Source organism: Dicentrarchus labrax, unplaced genomic scaffold (assembly GCF_905237075.1).
Source record: "Dicentrarchus labrax unplaced genomic scaffold, dlabrax2021, whole genome shotgun sequence".
NCBI lineage: Eukaryota > Metazoa > Chordata > Actinopteri > Moronidae > Dicentrarchus > Dicentrarchus labrax.
Window position 1 is genome coordinate 1,597,949 of NW_026136710.1, and position 18,296 is coordinate 1,616,244.

At 40.4% G+C, this 18,296-nt stretch overlaps 1 protein-coding gene across 2 annotated transcripts; it reads left to right on the top strand.

The window, feature by feature from the left end:
* The first annotated feature begins 583 nt into the window (after positions 1–583).
* Positions 584–7,182, top strand: cetn3 (centrin 3). Of its 2 annotated transcripts, XM_051412845.1 has the most exons (5): positions 584–763; positions 5,756–5,891; positions 6,004–6,118; positions 6,211–6,402; positions 6,995–7,182. In XM_051412845.1, the coding sequence occupies exons 1-5, from the start codon at positions 747–749 to the stop codon at positions 7,036–7,038; spliced, it is 504 nt and encodes a 167-aa protein (XP_051268805.1). In that variant the 5' UTR covers positions 584–746; the 3' UTR covers positions 7,039–7,182. The 2 variants fall into 2 exon arrangements, 1 of the variants encoding a protein (XP_051268805.1); XR_007886249.1 differs by lacking the exons at positions 584–763; positions 6,004–6,118; positions 6,211–6,402; positions 6,995–7,182 and adding exons at positions 770–2,145; positions 2,847–5,369 and having other exon boundaries at positions 5,756–5,875.
* The last annotated feature ends 11,114 nt before the right edge of the window (positions 7,183–18,296 follow it).

The following is an 18,296-nucleotide window of genomic DNA, read 5'->3' on the forward strand; positions in this document are numbered from 1 at the left end:
TGCAATCACTGATTGTGTAAGTCCTGACTATGTCTATATGGGACAGGCCTTGCTCAACGAAAACAGGAAATACTATAAAAAATGTTTAGTTAAACTAATAATAAATTACTTATAAATAATAACATTAAAAATAAGACTATGGCAGATCATTCCTGTGTTACTTTGGTGCTCATGGATTTCCGTATAATGAATTTCACATTTAAAACATTCCAGATTGAAGAGGTTTATTATCATATGTACAGTAAGAAGGTTTGCACGTACAATGAAAGTCTTTGCCCGACTCCCTGAGGAACACACAAGTAGAAGTTTAAAAATATAAAAAATGTCAATACTTATTTCACGTTTGTGTCGCTGATCAAAGCAGCTTAGAAAACACTCTCAACATATTTTCATGTATATACAAATATATAAAAAAGTGTTTACAGCATATATACTGTGTATATTTATATAAAAGAAATGGAAAGATTGGGCTATTTTCATAGAATAGAGTAGAATATATGATGTTTTTATCCATTATTTATTATTATTTATTGTTTTTAATGGACTAATGTAAACACATCCTGTTGTTCAATACGCCAGGAATAGAAGCAGAACGTTGTGACGTGAACCAATCAGCGAACAGCTCACTGCTGCCTGGCAACCGGCGACCAATAGGAAGCGTCGGCGGACAAACGGATGTGTTGTTGTGTCGCTGCGTTAAACGACGGCAACGTTTCACTTCAAGGGGTCTTTAAAATCCTCCAACAATGAGTCTGTCTCTGAGGTAAAGCAGTCCGTCTCACCCTCTACTGTCTGTCTGTCTGCCTGTCTCACTCTGTCCGGTTCTTTTTTCCGTCTCGCTGCATTTGAACACCGACAACGTGTCGCTCTTTAGCTACCGTTAGCATGTTTAGCACCAGTGTTTGAAGTGTGACCCGGTTCGTTTGGTTAAAGGGGAACTGGTACCACGAACCACACGTCCAACACCACCAACAGCTGTGGTATTAATCATTCATCTGTTCTGTTCCGAGCTCTTATGATTATTATCGATGCACACATAGAACAAGATCGTTCAGATCACAGAATAAAGTCTGTAATAAATCAATAAGTGCAGTTATTAACACACATTTATCCGGTTGTTCTGGGTGTCCATTAGTTCCTGATGCTAAATAGATAATATATATATAATAAATAAGTTGTTTGAGTCCCAGTTCATCTAAAACCAGGTGTTAGCCAGGAGCGGCCTTAAGTCCACACCGGCCAGCAGCTCTTCCTCTCCTCTTGGGGCAGTACCGGCTGTGGGGGGGGGCTCTTCCCCTGCAGATCTGACTGCGTGGATCGTAGGGCTGGGTGTTGTTGACCTGGTCGACCCGACGGACCCGGCGAGCACTACAATGCTTTACTGCCTGTAAAAAGTTAATAAAACGCTTTCAAATGTTTCCAAAAGACGAAGCTTCAACTCAGTTTGTTTGGCAAAAAAGAACAGCTCTGTGAATATAAGGGACAGTCGAAATGAAACGCAGCAGTACACATATATCCGCTCGCTCCACTCAGTCATGGTAGGTGTCACATTAAACTAGAGAAGCTCATCTTTCTGCTGATGCCAAGCAAAACGTAATCCGACATAACCAGCTCACGTCAGCCCCGCAGCAAAGACGCAGCGAGGTTTTTGCATTTTATCGTCAAAATGTGAAATTCTGTGTTTATGTCTCAATATTCCATCAAATAACAAAGCAATTGTCATCAACAGCAACAAATGCTGTTTCCTTACCCTTTCTTGGTCCTTTTGAGTCTATCCGTACAGTTCTCTGATCAAAGTAGACGCCATGGTGGCCTATATCGCAGACACAGCAGTGATATTCTACACATTGCGAGCTTTCCAACGAGAGGTAACTTCGCGCCATCTGTCCATGCGTAACCATTGTTGATACAAGCGGTCTTTACGCATTACGCGCGAGCACTTTCAAGTATTGTAGTTTTAGTTAGTTTAGGTAGTTTTACGATGGCGGAGAAGCAAAAACGAAAAAGATTCACAATACCGGAGGCCTTGGACGAAATCCAGAACAGAAGTGATGTCGAGGTTACAGACTCATCTGATAGCAGCAACGCTGAATATGATGAAGAGGAGGACACCTTTTTTCTGCTGAGCAGGGATCCAGTTTATGAGTAAGTTATTGTGTTTCTTATACATTTTGAACAACTTTGCAGCATGTTGGCAATTTTGCAGACAATAGCGATTTTTTTGGTTTTAGTTCACCTTTTTCAACAATAGCGCCAGCTTGTAAAGGGACGAGCCACAAAATGACGGCTCCTACTTTGAAGTTTTGTTTTCTGTTGTACTTGCGTTTTGTCGGCATGTTTTTCACAAAATCGGATATTTTACTTATTTATTTCATGTTAGTGATTCTGTTTCTATTATCAGATAGCCTGAAAACATTCATGTTTTATTTCACCTACTCTCTCACTCTAACAGCTGATCTGATCTTTTTCAAGCCTGACCTTTCACCAAATCTGATATTTTACTGAGTTTATTTATTTATTTCATGTTAGTGATTTTTTTACTATTATCACGTAGCCTGAAAACCTTTACAACCTGGCATTAGTCCCACATGTGCAGACATTTGATAATAGCTAAAAGTGGGACTTATAATTTTATGTTTTTGATTTAATTTCACCAACCTGCTTGTATGATAGGCCTGTGGGACTATTGTTTTGTTTTTTTCATTATTTATGCTGTGTTATTCAATCAGTGTTTGTACATAGTAGCTCAAGATTTATCTCTTTTGGCTAAACACGTTATTATGAATTGGGCAGATGTATTGTTCTGTGGAATGATTCTCATCATTTGTCTCCATTTGTCTCCAAAGCCAAGAGGATGACCAACTGGATGAGACCTCAGGTCCATCTGGCACCAGCAGCACTGCAGCCCCCCAGCCCTCCAGCCCTCCAGCTGAAGCTACGTCTCCTCTTTCTAGTGAGGATGATGAAGATGAGGAGTTTGTGCCACCGGCAAGGAAGACAAGGCGCAGTTCTGCTTCCTCAAGATACATGACACGCAGATCACAGGGAGCCTCGGCATCTACAACAAGAGTGTCACCCTCCCCTGCCCCAGCTCCATCACAGTCAAAGAGGGGTCAGCAGAGACGACGTGGGCCTGCCGGTAAGCGGCCAAAGCAGGCTATCTCTGGACGTGGTGATGGTGATGATGACCAAGAGTGGTGGTGTAATCCAGAAGAGCCAGATGTGGAGCCACCACTGCCAAAGTTTGAACCAAAGCATCCATCAGGGCCCAGGATTGACAGGACAGCAGCATGGTCACCACTGAGCTTGTTCAAGCTTTTCTTCAGCTCCAGCACCATTCACACAATTCTCAACAACACAAATGACAATGCAGCCAGAAGAAAAGCATCAGGTATGCATTTCAAATGGTCTCCCTTTACAGTTGAGAACTTCTACATATTTTTGGCTGTAATACTGTATTCTGGGATGGTCCACGTGCATTCAAGGTCAGACATGTGGAGAAGAGAGTGGCCCTACGACTTCACATTTCCACGGAGCTGCATGACCAGAGACACATTTGAAGCCATTTTTTGGTCCCTTCATCTATGTGACATCAAAGAGGATGAAGAGAATCAGAAAAAGAAGGGAACACCTGAGTACGACCGGCTATTCAAAATCAAACCCCTCTACAGCCAGATTGTCACTGCTTGCAACTCGCTCTTCCAGCCATGCAGGGAAATAAGTATCGACGAGCGTATGGTGGCAAGTAAAGCTAGAATTGGCTTCAGGCAGTACATGAGAGACAAGCCAACCAAGTTTGGATACAAACTGTTTGTGTTGGCTGAATCCTGTTCTGGATATACGTGGAATTTCTTTGTTTACCAAGGAAAAACTGCCAATGTTCAGGGGGAGGGTCTCAGTTTCACATCAGTCATGGACCTAATGAACTTTGCACTGCTGGGAAAAGGTTACCACCTGTATGTTGACAACTTTTACACAAGTCCAGCACTTTTTCAGCAACTTGCCACCAATTGCACAGCAGCTTGTGGAACCATCCGTCAGACCCACATTGGCTTTCCCAAAACGAAACTCAACGAGTTACCAAAGAAGGCTGAGAGGGGAGACATGAGGTGGCTGCGGAAGGACAACCTCCTCTTTGTCAAGTGGAAGGACACAACTGAGGTGACGGTGTGCAGCAGTTTCCACAAGGCATACAGTGGAGACTCCACACGCAGGAGAGTAAAGGAGGATGGACAGTGGCACAACAAAAACATTCCTGTTCCTGATGCAATCAGAGATTATAACCGGTACATGGGAGGGGTGGACCTGTCAGATGCCATGATCCAGTATTATTCTGTTCGAGGGAAGACGATGAGATGGTACAAGACCTTCTTCTACCATTTTGTAGATATTGCAGTCGTCAACTCCTACATCCTCTTCAAGCTCTTGGCCATCGGACGAGGAGAGACTCCCATGAGCCACAAAAGATTCAGGGAGGTCCTCATGAAGGAGATGGTCGATAAGGCCCAAGCTGCAGTTGCTGCTGCTGCCCCCCGCCCCACTCTCAGCACCACCTGTATGCCCATGTACTTTGGACAAACTGCCACTGACCAGCGGAGGGTCTGTGTGGTGTGCAAGGACCAGGGGAGAAAGGTGAAGACACCGGTGTACTGCAGCAAGTGTGATGTTGCTCTGTGTTTCACCTCAAGCCGGAACTGCTTCAAAGACTACCATCTGAGGAAGTGAAAACTTTGAAATCACAGCACTCAACTAGTGCATACCTCAGGAACATTCCTGTTATTGTGTTTTTATTTTTATTTTTTTGTGTGCTTTTTCACTTTTACCTCAGTGATGTTATTATACATTACACAGTTCATTGTTTTATTCTTTATTATTCATTATTCTTATTCTTTTTTTTATTATGATTATTGTTATTCTTATTATATATTTGTTTTTTATATTTGTACATAGTTTACAGGATTGATTAGTTTTTTATGTTTATGTGTTTCATAGTCTTGTCAAAAATACTTTTACAAGTTTTACATGTTCATAATAAAATTACTCCATTTGGAGACAAAATGATACAATTTAGTTTTTTTTAAATTGACTTTATACTGTGCACAATATAAAAATATAAAAAAATATATTGCAATGCATTGATGAATCGATATTTTTACCCACCCCTAGTGGATCGTCTCTTTAAAGCCTCAACCGGCTCAGCCTCCGTCATTACTGCGTTCTTCCGGTGGGAACGAGAGGCGGAGTAATTTTTGAATTATCGAGATACTTCGAACTCCCGCGAGAACCTCCAACCTGCATGTGACTTCCATGGACCTCTGGTGACTCCTGCCCGCACATACATGCCCCATCTTCAACTATCAAGTCCTCAGGTGGCTGCGTAGAGTCGACAAACTAATGATAATACCATCTATATGACTTAAAGACAGGACTATGTCCCAGTGTCTTAAACCCAGGTCAAAGTAAAACTTGAACTAAACAATCCGGTCATGTTTGTTTCCATTAAATCAAGCTCTCAATAAAGGAATTAATGCATCTATTGTTTCAAATGCTCTCTAAACTCAGTAAAAAAAATTGTCCGAAAAACAGAAGAAAAAAAAATATTCAGAAAATCAGAAATAATTACTCCGAAAAACAAACAAAAAAATACACTTTCAAGTGAATGCAATATGCTTCTGTAGATGGGTGAATCACTTTGAGTTATTTTTGTGATTGAAGTGCAATAATAATGCATACTTCGGTGCATCTGTCTCTCCAGAACTGAACTTGCGGCGGACAAAACCAAGCGCAGGAAGAGGAGAGAGCTCTCCGAGGATCAGAAACACGAAATCAAAGAAGCTTTCGAGTTGTTCGACACGGACAAAGACAAAGAAATCGACTACCACGAGCTGAAGGTGAGCGGTTGAAGTCGCAGACATGTTGACGTTGTTTTCCGATTTAAGGATTTTAGTGGCATCTAGTGGTGAAGCTGCAGATTGCAACCATCTGAATTCTGTTTAATAACAGGTGGCGATGCGTGCGCTGGGCTTCGAGGTGAAGAAAGTGGATGTTTTGAAGATTCTCAAAGACTACGACAGAGAGGGAAACGGCAAGATAACGTTTGAGGATTTCAATGAAGTTGGTGAGTGGAGAGAGACGGGGGTAGAGCAGCAGAGTGAATACATCCGTCGCTATAAAGCCCCGCAGTAACTCCTCTTCCTGTCTGTCTGCCAGTGACCGATCGCATCCTGGAGCGAGACCCGAAGGAGGAGATCATGAAGGCCTTCAAGCTGTTCGACGACGACGAATCGGGACGGATCAGCCTGAGGAACTTGAGGCGAGTAGCGCGAGAACTCGGGGAGAACATCAGCGACGAGGAGCTGCGCAGCATGATCGACGAGTTCGACGCGGATGGAGACGGCGAAAGTAAGCGATCGGTAGCGGAAGGTGCTTCAGTTCAGATGTTTTGTGTCTCTTTTTAGGTGTTTTGTCTCTTTTTATATGTTTTGTGTCTATTTTTAAATGTTTTTTGTTTCTTTTTACTTGTTTTTTTGTCAGATTTTACTGCTGTGGCTGTTTAACGTCGTGCTGTTATACCACTTCTTGTCTTTTCTGTGCGTCTGGTTGTTGGTTGGACACAATCAGACATTTGAAGGCCTTGAGGTCACTTTTCTACTTTCCTATATTTAGATATGCTACATGCTAAGCTAATCTATGTCGAAAAGACAACCACATTTTGAAGATAAAAGATAAAAAGATGTATACATACGAGAGACAGTCACATCTTAAGTTAGCTAATGTTTACCATTTACCTTACTAACCATCTTCAAAATGTGGTTGTCTTTTCGACATAGTTTGGCTTAGCACGTAGCCGAGGCTTGCTCAGCTGTGATTGGAGCACAGAGTTAAAAGGGGCGGGGCTTAGAGAGGGTCAGTTAAGAGGAGAATAGATCAAATAATCATCAGATTAATAAAAATGTGCTTCACAAACAGGTTCTGTGTGTTTTTCCTCTGCCAGTCAATCAGGAGGAGTTCCTCTCCATCATGACCGGAGACTCCTGATGAAGAGTTTGGTGTCGATCGTCCGTGTTGTGAGAAGTCGGCTTCCTCTCTCCGGGGGTCCGAAGTGGACTCCTGATGTTCTCGTTGGCCTCGTGGTTCATACTTGACTCGTCACATAAAAGGAGCGGACTGTCTCGACATCGGCCACGTAACGGGACTGTATTGAATCGTGCCTTTATTTAAAGTGTTTTTGTTACAGAATAAAGTTACCTGTCAGGAAATGTGCTCTTTGATGCTTCTTATATTTATCAGGATGGTTTCAGTTTGCATCTGATTGCTTTTTTTACAAAATTTGTCGCTCTTTGCTTTTATTTATGATTTCATTTTTTGCCCAGTCCCGATCTAAATCCCCCGAAATATACAGGATTATTTATACGGGCCAAAACCATAAGTCCCAATTTGGCTCATGGAGCTTTACAATCTCTGCATTGAACACATATTTTATATACTTATTTGACTCTTTTTAGGTGTATTGTGTCTCTTTTTACTTGTTTTTTGTCTTTTTACTTGTTTTGTGTCTTGTTTTTAATCTTTGTGGGGTTTTTTGTCACTTTGGGTTTATTTGACTGACTTTACAAAAGAATGTTAACAATCACGTCCTACAGAGGTTCTGGGAGCCCTGGGCCTGTTTTGTGTCTTATTTTTAATATGTGTGACTTTCAACAAGAAATCTGGCATTGATCACTGTTAATGTGGGCAGTGTATCTCACACATAGCGATAACATTCATGGTCAGGACTTTTACGTCTTAATACGTCCTTCATATTTCCCTCAGCATCCTTCCTGCTGTACCTCAGCTGTCCACCAGAGGGAGCCACTCTTTCTTTATGGTGCCGCTGAGCTGCTGATCAGAGAATCACTGCACACATTCTGTTCTTTTAAGACGCTACCGTCACATTTACACTCAGGAAACTGAGAGCAGATGTGCAGTCTGTGACCCTGACGTCCTGTATGAGGATGATATGTGTTGATATAATAAAGGGAGCTGCTGTCACACACTGCGTTCACAACGCTGATGCAAAAAAAAAAAACAGCCCGCAAAACCCCTTTTAGGCGGGTCCTTATGAGCTCCCTGTCATTTGGCTCCCCACAGACCTTCACATATTGATTTAGATGAAGGTCTCTGGTCTTGAGGTGGTTAGATGAAAACATCCCCCCCCCACCCCAACCGACTGCCGCTCAGATGATTAAGAGGGCTGTGGTTCACTAACCCAGTTTGCTTTGGTAATAGCTGGAGCCAATCACACAATGACAGAGTAGAGGACTCGCTGGGTTTCTCCTGTGTAATAGAGGTCTGAAGCTTCTGAGGGAGACAAATGAAAGTGATGCAGTAATAAAAGGCTGACACAAACACACACACACACACACTCTGCAGGGATTGTGTTGCAAGGTCTGACTTAAGGGGGGGGGGGACACATGTCAGACTAAAGACCTGTTAATTGAGGACAAAAGCTTTAAAAAAAGCAGATTTTTGGGTCAGTGGTTAAAGCCTGAATGATGTGTGTGCAGAGTTCTGTACTTGTTTTGTGTCTCTTTAATTGCTTTTTACAAGTTCCTCTAATTTGACGGGTGGTAAATGTAAATTTCGAGGCCTTTGCCAGTTTAAAAGCATAAAATAAAAACACTGGTGCTTTTTAGCTGTTAGGAGCCAAAATCCTACAGCCAGCAGGACAAACAATAATGTTTTGTCATTGCTGATCAATAATCGGTGTTGCTATATATTGAGGAGTGTGCTGACGTATACAACTACCTTAATGAATCTCATATTTCTATATCTGTGACGTTAGGAGGGGTTTATCTCCACTTCCTGTTTCTTTCTGCTGTTTACAAGGTTCATTATTAGAAGGTCGGTCAGCTCAGTTTATTAAGGTTCAAATCCCCTCTGCTCCACACTGTCACACCAAACTCCATTCAAAAAACGGCTGTTTTAAGGAGGTAAAACCTTTATTTCCACCATCAGTAAGACTCTGATTCTCTTCAATCTACAGACACAATCTGCTCACATTGACTCAGTAACATCATTAACTAACCTGTGAGGAAGAGTTGGACACAGACACACTCACTGACTGTCTGTCATTAACTAACCTGTGAGGAAGAGTTGGACACAGACACACTCACTGACTGTCTGTCATTAACTAACCTGTGAGGAAGAGTTGGACACAGACACACTCACTGACTGTCTGTCATTAACTAACCTGTGAGGAAGAGTTGGACACAGACACACTCACTGACTGTCTGGGTTTTATCCTCTCTGTACAGACGACCTGAAGCCACTCATCTCTCCTTTTGCTGTCTTTCATTTGTTAGGAAAGTAAAGAAAAACGTAAAACCGGCTTTTTAAAATTGTTTGATGTGCAAAATGCGACGCAGCGGCTCACCTTAAGCAGGCTTCAGTTGTCCAACCGGAAGAAAGTGTGCAGACGATGAACTATAGGGCCTGTGTAAGAAAAATAACTCTTAACTTTTTAGCTTTAATTTGACATAAAATCTTGTGTAACTGTTTGTCTTTTTAATGTTTAATTAAAGATATTTATGCTGTAAAAACAATTTAATTTAATTTTAATACAGGTGAACTCTACTATAATAAAAATAATCAGGCTTACATTTACAGCAGAGTGCTGTTATTATTAGATTTTTCTTATTTTAATGTGAATTTTGAAAGTTATAGAACTGTAATAAAAGTCATTATCTGTGAAATTACAGTAATTATTGCTGTTTACACTGATAACAACTGTATTTGGACAGTTTACCAATGCTTATACACTGATAAACAACATTTATTCAACATTTCTGTTCTGAAAACGTCCATAATTATACAAGATATCTGTCAGTTAACAAACAAATCCATGTAACACTACAGAATAAATACTTTTTTTAAATTAAAAATATTAAATATATGTATAAACAGTATTAAACTTGAATTAAACAGTTTAATCTATTAAATAAACAATGAATATCTGCAAAACAAATTATAGATTTGCAAAATCATTTTAACTTTTTATGTGAACGAAAGGACATTTTCTTTAATCTCTTTTATCATTATTTACAATTACAGATTTTTCACTTTATTTTAAATTAAACATGTAAATTTGCACGCTACTTTTGTAATTGTATTAATATTTTCATGTATTTTAAAAATCAAACAGAAAAAAATCTATCAAATAAACGTGAACAAACCTGTGTCTGGAGGGGATCTTTACGGTTAGGGGAAGTCTCCAGGAAATGAAATGTGAGTCTATGTAATTTCCCCAAAAATGACATAAGTAAACTGTGTGTGTGTGTGTGTGTGTGTGTGTGTGTGTGTGTGTGTGTGTGTGTGTGTGTGTGTGTGTGTGTGTGTGTGTGTGTGTGCGTGTGTGTGTGTGTGTGTGTGTGAAGGTCGGGCTGCGATGTCGATTATCAGAAACCTCCATCTGGTCCTCGCTGCAGGGACAGACACCATGACTTGCCCTTGCACTGGCACATGCTCAGCTGTCGGTCCCTGGACCAGAACAACACATGCTCCAGAAATAAACCGACCCAGTTCCTCCCCAGTTACAACCTCAAAGTCGCCCCCCCGTGGTTTGCACTATACGACTCTGCACACACACTCACACACAAACACACACACACACACATTGTATTGCTGGTAATCATCTGTGTTGATGAGACTTTCTAAAAATACGCTGGTCTGGCGGACCCCGCCAGGGTCTGATTGCTCATTGGTTTTGGGGGTAATAGCGTAAGTTAGTTTAGGCTCCAGATTTAGACGGACTAATGGGACGAGGGCTCGTTCACTGATGTTTTACACTGGAGTACTTCTGACTTTGAGATTTGTGTTTACTCTCTCTTTATCTCTCATAACTTTAGCAGCTGCAGTGGAAAGTAACTAAGTACATTTATTCAAGTACTGCACTTAAGGACAATTTGAGGCACTTTACCTGATTTACTTTCTGCAACTTAATACTCCGAGTTCACTATTTCTGAGGTTAAATATTATAATAATAATGTTTTTACTCCACAGGTTCAGATTAATAATACGGAATATAATTACATAATAAACTATGATGTCATATTATAGATTAAGGTAAAACTGTATTGATCCTCAGGGGTGAATGAACACATCAATAACTACAATCCAATAACATAATAAATGGGCCATTCTGCTTAATGAGTACATCTAATACGTATATTTGGATGCTAATACTTGCTACATTCTGTAGTAATCTTCGCTCTGTGTGGCTAAAAGTTGAATATTGATTGACGGGTGAATGTCGTGATATTATTGGTTAGTTCATGCTGACGTAAGCACGCGTCACATTTAGTTTTAAAGGAAGACACAATGATTGAATTCTGACATAAAAATACAAAGAAATTCGAGTTTTTGTAATATTTTTAGTATAAATTGTGAATTATGGAAACAATATAACTGAGGATGTGATCTTAAAGGGTTAAAAAGGCTTTTTTTTTATGTCACCTGGACTAAGGCTTTAAAAAAATTCTTAATCTGAACCCCTTTTTCTCATTTTCGCAGCCTTTGTAGGACGGTACTGAATTTATATAACTGCAGTGAAGATGAGGAACAGTACTCCTTTTGTCAGCTGTCCTGTTTGTGCAGAGACCCACTAACAAGAGCACAGACAAAATGTCTGTACTGATCGTTGTCTTGACTCAATTACAGGGCAATTAGGGCGAGTATGAAGAAAAAAACAACAACACATAATTACATCACAATAGTTACAGTCCAAAAATCAATGCCCATTGTGTGTGCCATAAACCACCTCACAATTAACCATTAATAGAAGCTCACGCTCACAAACAGTAGAGGTGGTTAGATTTAAACATTAGTGCAGTTTTTCACAGGTCAAAGGTCGCCACAGAACCATAAAGTCTTAATAATAGAGAAATCCCTGTTAATCAGAAAGCTCCATAGGTTTTATACTATTTATTTCTGAGGCCTTTTGGTGTCTAGAGCTAATTTCCTCATTCATTACAACTGTACAACTCACCCCTTTAAATTACATTAAGGATTAAAGTTATTATAATTAAGGGCTTTTAGAGATTCTATGTGCTATGCTAAGCTAATCTATGTTGAAAAGACAACCACATTTTAAAAATGGTAACAAGATAAAAGAGACATATATATATATATTACTTTATTTTTCATTACTTTAACAAAAAGGAGCCGGTAAAACACTTGTTGTTAAGAATAAGATGAAATACATCTTCAGAGTCTGAACTACGGAAGCGTATTGCATTCACTTGAAATAAATAAATAAAACTCTGGTTTTTCTGAGTAATATATTTTTTGGTTTGTTTTTTTGACTAATTCTTTTCTGTTTTTCGGAGAATTCTTTTTTTCTGAATTATCGAGATACTTCGAACTCCCGCACGAACCTCCAACCTGCAAATGACTCCCATGGACCTCTGGTGACTCCTGCCCACACATACATGCCCCATCTTCAACTATCTACCGTACCGGGTCAATTACAGTCGACAAACTAATGATAATACCATCTATATGACTTAAAGACAGGACTATCTCCCAGTGTCTTAAACCCAGATCAAAGTGAAACTTGATTGAACTAAACAGGCTGGTTATGTTTGTTTCCGTTAAATTGAGCTCTCAATAAAGGAATGAATGCGTCTATTGTTTCAAATGCTCTCTAAACTCAGAAATAAATTAGTCCGAAAAAACAACCATAATAATAAATTACTCAGAAAAACAAACCAATAAAATAAACTTTCAAGTGAATGCAATACGCTTCCGTACTGAACCTTTCTGTTTATTTCTGTTTTTATTATTATATTATCTGTTTCCCTCTGTTAGCACAGCGGGGGCCTCCAACCCGTCATCGGTAACCAGAGTCCAGCTCTTGTGTCCACCTGTCAGTCATTAGGCGAGCTATGCCGACCATGTGACAACACTTGCCCTCTGACCCCGACTGAGACGAGGAACCCTGGATTGGGGGGGGGGCTGTGTACTGCGAGCTTTGGTTGGATCTGTGACGGCACGTTGGCGTTAAACCGACTCACATTCGCCCACAATCACCCGCTCGTCGGCCGAGGGAGCTGAATGAACGCGAAGGCACGGCAGAGGAAGACGTTAGCATTTTAGGATGAGTGTTTATGGCGCGTGTCAGCTGGGAGGGTGACACCAGTGTCCAGGTGGGGGCCCGCGACCTTTGACACTTCCCGTAAGGGTGACCTCAACCTGCACGGGCCACCGCGACCCAGAGCCGAGCGTCGTGAAATGATCGGCATCCTAAGCAGCTCGTCGGTGTTTTGTGGTTTCATATGAAAATTAGTTTTTTTTTCTTTATTCATTAGGTTATATTGTAATTAATAATTAATTAGCTTTATTTCTTTATTATTCATAATGTTACATTAATTACACTACAGACAAAAAGCATCATGAGGGCAGGTCTCTGTTGTCTTTTACTCGTTCCATGTTATTACTCTAAAATAAAGTAAATGAAAAATATAAACCATTTTTATAATCAGTGAATTGTTTTTGTCATTTTTTAACCAAAGATGACAAAAACAATTAACTCGTGTGAATATTTGCTGCTTTAATTCGTCAATAAACTTTTATTTTGAGTTTTTTCAGTATTTTCTGACAATTATAGAGCAAATATTTAATTGATTAATTGAAAACAGCTCGATAATCTGCTTAAACTTCATCTTTAAATTCTCTACCAAGATTCAAAATCAACACATCTGGAGATACGTGGTTTTCACTGGACAGGAAGAGGATGTAAAGCTGTAATCTGTAAAGTAACTAGAGCTGTCCAGTGTAATAGAGTAGAAGTATAAGGTGAAGGTACTTAAAGTATACTAAGAGTTTGTCGGATTTAGCGACATATAAAAGATGGAGGTCGCATTTCCACTTCCTCCCAATGTAAAAAGCCTCTGCTAACATGCAGTCAGCCACCAGGGGGCGATAGAGAGGGTTCGCCTTCACGTCGTCCATCTTTATATAAGTCGATGGTTACAACCAACTGAATACCACTCGCTGTGTAAGCCAGTGTTTGGTTGGAAGAGGACCCGCTCCCTCCGTAGATAGAAACATTAACAGAAACATTCTTATATTCAGCCGATTAAACACCAATGAAAACATATAAATATTATATTTCTGACAATAGATCCTCCTCAGTGTGACACACTGGACCTTTAAATTATCTTTCTATGTAAAAACATTTCATGGTTTCAGTGTCAAGTGTCACTTTGGGTAATTGTTGTCGACTATTTTCCAGATTTTTTTGTGTGTGTGTTTGTGATATTTGCTGCTCCTCCTTCAGAGACCGTGGCGTTCTTCCCGTTTACCGAGTGTCCGCCGCAGTGTGGCGTGGCCCGTCGGAGAGGGGGATAAAGTTACCGTGAAAGCCATGAGCGTGTGTAAACTAATCCATCCTCACCCAACTGCCCGGCATAGTCCACGATCCACAGCATGTCTCGAGGCATTCCCTCCTCATGTCTGAGTCCGCTCCCCACCCCCCCTGTAAAAACCTCCTCCGTGAAGGGAAGAGTTTCTGTCAGTGTGAACAGTTTACGGACCGATGGGCTTTTATTTGGGACAGGCCTTTAATTCCTGGCTGAGCAAAGATGGGAAATACTATTAGATTGTTTCTTTAAAGAGGTAGTCCACGCTAAACTGAGTTGTATGAAACAACACGTCACCAAACATCAGACATTCATTACATTAATGTGAGCGACCAGGATCCTTTATTGCCTATTTAATAGTTATTAACAACATTTTATAGCTTTTTAATGGATAAAACTGGTTCAAAAATGAACTACCAGTGTACAAATCCCAGTAGGTTTAAAAATCTATATGAACTTGTGGTTTTCATTATGGAAGATTTCCACAGACGCTGGGACCTCGCTCGAGCTACCATTACCTTATTATTATTGTTTTCAAATGCTGTTGAAATACAGGTAATATTTGTTTAGATAATGTTTAAACTTTGTGCTAAATTTCGACGGTTTTCCGATTGTTTTCTTACTTATTGTTTTCTTCTTAGTCTGAAGTTAAATTTCTGTTTAATCGACAGAAAGAAATTAGCCGCCAAAGTCCAAATGAGAGAGACAGAAAGTCTCAAAAGGATAAAAAGAAAGTAACAAAAAAAGGATGTTTTTTGCAGAGTTTTGGCAGCTTAAATGAAAATGTCAATATCAGAGGAACATTAATAACCAACAGGGTCTACTCTAACCCAGAGAATAAGTGACTCAAACTGAGGAAACCCATCGACTTAAACGAACAATTAAAACGTGAAAAAATATTTAATTTTAGTACAAATAACTTAAAATATTGTTAAGGAAACATAGATTAAGTTAATACTTAAAACTAGTAAGTCTATTAAACTCATATGCAGCATTTCTCCAAACTTTATATAAAATGTGTGAACAGAATTTATCTGAATAAAGTCACTTAAATGCATCTTTTTTTTTTTACCGACTTCAGTTTATTTTATAATGTTATAAAGTTATGAGTCAATGGAACAAACTGGAATTATATCACCAATAATTAAAATACAGCACACATTTAAATTCACTCAGTTTTTACTTTATTTTTAAGTTTTAATTAATGTAGTTTTAAGTTATGTTAACTGACTTTATTAAGATGTGCTGTTAGGATAGAACAAACCCAACACTGGCTCTAGATAAGGGCGTTTATTGCATATTTCATGGCCACCGTAGTTTCTCCTTTGCGTTTAGAAGAGCAGCGTGAAGCGAGTGCGTTGCAATCTGCAACCACTAGATGCCACTAAATCCTACACACCAGTCTTTTAGGTCCACCAGAGCCGCGGCACAATGAATCACTCTGTTCTGACGTCACAAAGAGAGTTTTAAGGTGGACAGAGGAGAAACGTTAGAAGACTTCCAGTAATAATATTTTGAGGATGTCTCTCTGCACACATCTGGTTCTTTTCAGCCGGAGCTTATTGCTTCTGTCACTGCTTGTTTATGTTCCTCCAACACCTTCATCGGACTCCCGCCTACACAGACAGCGAGCACGGTTACACACGGACACACAAACACACACTGTACATGCAAACGTCATTTTACTGAGCTGAGACAAGAAGACACACAACGTGCAGACCTGTGACAACTGTCCATCACGCGGAAACGAGTTGGCGCTAAAGATGCAGCGACTTCTTCCCATAAAACCCATTTTCATTCAGATATCCTGGACTCAGAGGTTGCTAGTTTTTCCATTTCCAAAATCCGTCCTAATGTTGTAGCATCATTTAGTCTCCTTCCCAACGTGCAAGCATGACATTGTTGGTACGGATGGATGCAGTAGGTCATCTAGTTTCATATGATACCAGTATCTTTACTCTAGCTTTAAACTGGAGCCTGTTACAGCCTCTTAAAGTGGACTGGAAGAGGGAAGGATAATGGTTCATAATATATGTTCATTATTGGGACGATCCTGAAAACCAACATTTATAACCTTTTTCTTTAGGACCGGATATAAAAGTAGTTTGCCACTAGCCGTGCTGTCGTTTACTACTGCTGTTAAAACCAGCGTGTACCACACATCGCGTACGTCGGATACAGCCGAAGGTTTGTTTCAACCTCTAAACCGACCAGAGCGAGTGATTTCCCTGACAGCTTAAATCTGCCATAATTCAATTTCAGCCCCGTGTTCTGCACACAAACAATCACTGTTAGCCTTTTCCCTTCCTTCCCACCTCCTTTCATTTCCTCCCCCCTTTTCCTCCCTTCCTCAAGTGTAAATGGTGCAGACAGGAGTCTAAACAACCCGTTGGTTGGGGGGGGGGGTGGGTAAAATGAACAGCATATTTCTTCTTCAGGAGGAAGGGAAGGATGGATGCAAACCAACGGTGGGGAAATTAAAGCACGTAAATTTAACGCACCAGAACGTTTCACACATTCCTTTCGAGCCCGAACGCCAAACAATCTGCCCTCGTCTCCGTCTGTGTGTGTTGTACGAGGGAAATCGTGCACAGAATTTATTTTCAGGTGGAATTATCGTTTACGCTTCGACTGTTTCCTTTCCATCAGCGGGTCCTCGCTGGCTGAAACTCACTGACCTGCAGTTTCTAGCTGCTGTTAGTGGCAGACTGAAATCAACCGCACATGATTTTATCTTTGATTTGGACACGATGAGTTCAAGGACGTCTGAATATAATACTATGTTTACTACTATACTATATAATGAACAGCTGGAGCTTTTAACGTCACGAGTAACTGAGAAACTTTTTGTTGATTACATTTACGACAGTTACTGCGGCTTCAGTGTCTGTAAATCCTGAATTCAGGACAATTTCTGGACAATGTCGGGAATTAAAACAAAGGGAATCTTCATGTTCTCCACTGGGAACTCTTACTGTGGTTTATTACCTGAGCACATTGGAGCAGATAGTAATAGTAGTTTAGATATTACTGTGCTAGACACTACTCTTTGCACTACGTATATATCTGTTTATGCTAATACAAAGACAGAGTGCAGTCTCTCCGTTTTTAGGGTCATTCTTGGATTTTTATGCCATGAAAAATGGCAATACAATGAGAATACATATTTAATAATAGTTTTAAAACAAACTTATCTGGACAGTCAAAAAGCCAGATTCCTCAGTTAGTTAGCGTAGTTCACCTCAGTTAGCCTTTGAATAGTGGCATCGAACCCGTTTTCATTGAGACAACCCGAGGTCAAACGTCCTGATATCCCATTAAAAATGGCCTTCACCAAAATTTGGAGCGTTATTTTGTCTCCTTTCCAACATTATTTCTTAGCAATGGACGCGTTAGACCACCTAGTTTCACATGATACCAGTATCTTTAGCTGGAGCCCGCTACAACCTCTGAAAGACCCCCCCATCTGGACACACCCCTGGTACCGGAGATTGCTGAATTTGGGTACTGAAACTGTTTTTTGGTCCAATTCAGGCACTAGAAGCACATTCACAGCACTTTGTAAAAGTTTCTGCATGGTGTTGTAGCTAAGCTAACTCTCCAGTATGTGCGTGTTGGTTATCATCAAGGGAAATAATACGGTCCGAAGTTCATCAACCAGCCCTCCCAGTTTTTAGAACCACACATTTTGTGTAACAATGAGAACCAGAAGGATTTTACTCTAGAAACCAGCGGGGGGGTTGTTGTTTCGGGGCTTTTCGGTGAGTCAGCCATGTTCCTGCTGCGTTATTCGATGGATTCATAGATCATCGAAGTCAAAGGAGTCTGCTGGTCTCCTTTCCTGCCTCTGACAGGAGCAGACAGCTGAGGTAATCCTCCGCCAAGCAGATGCTCAGT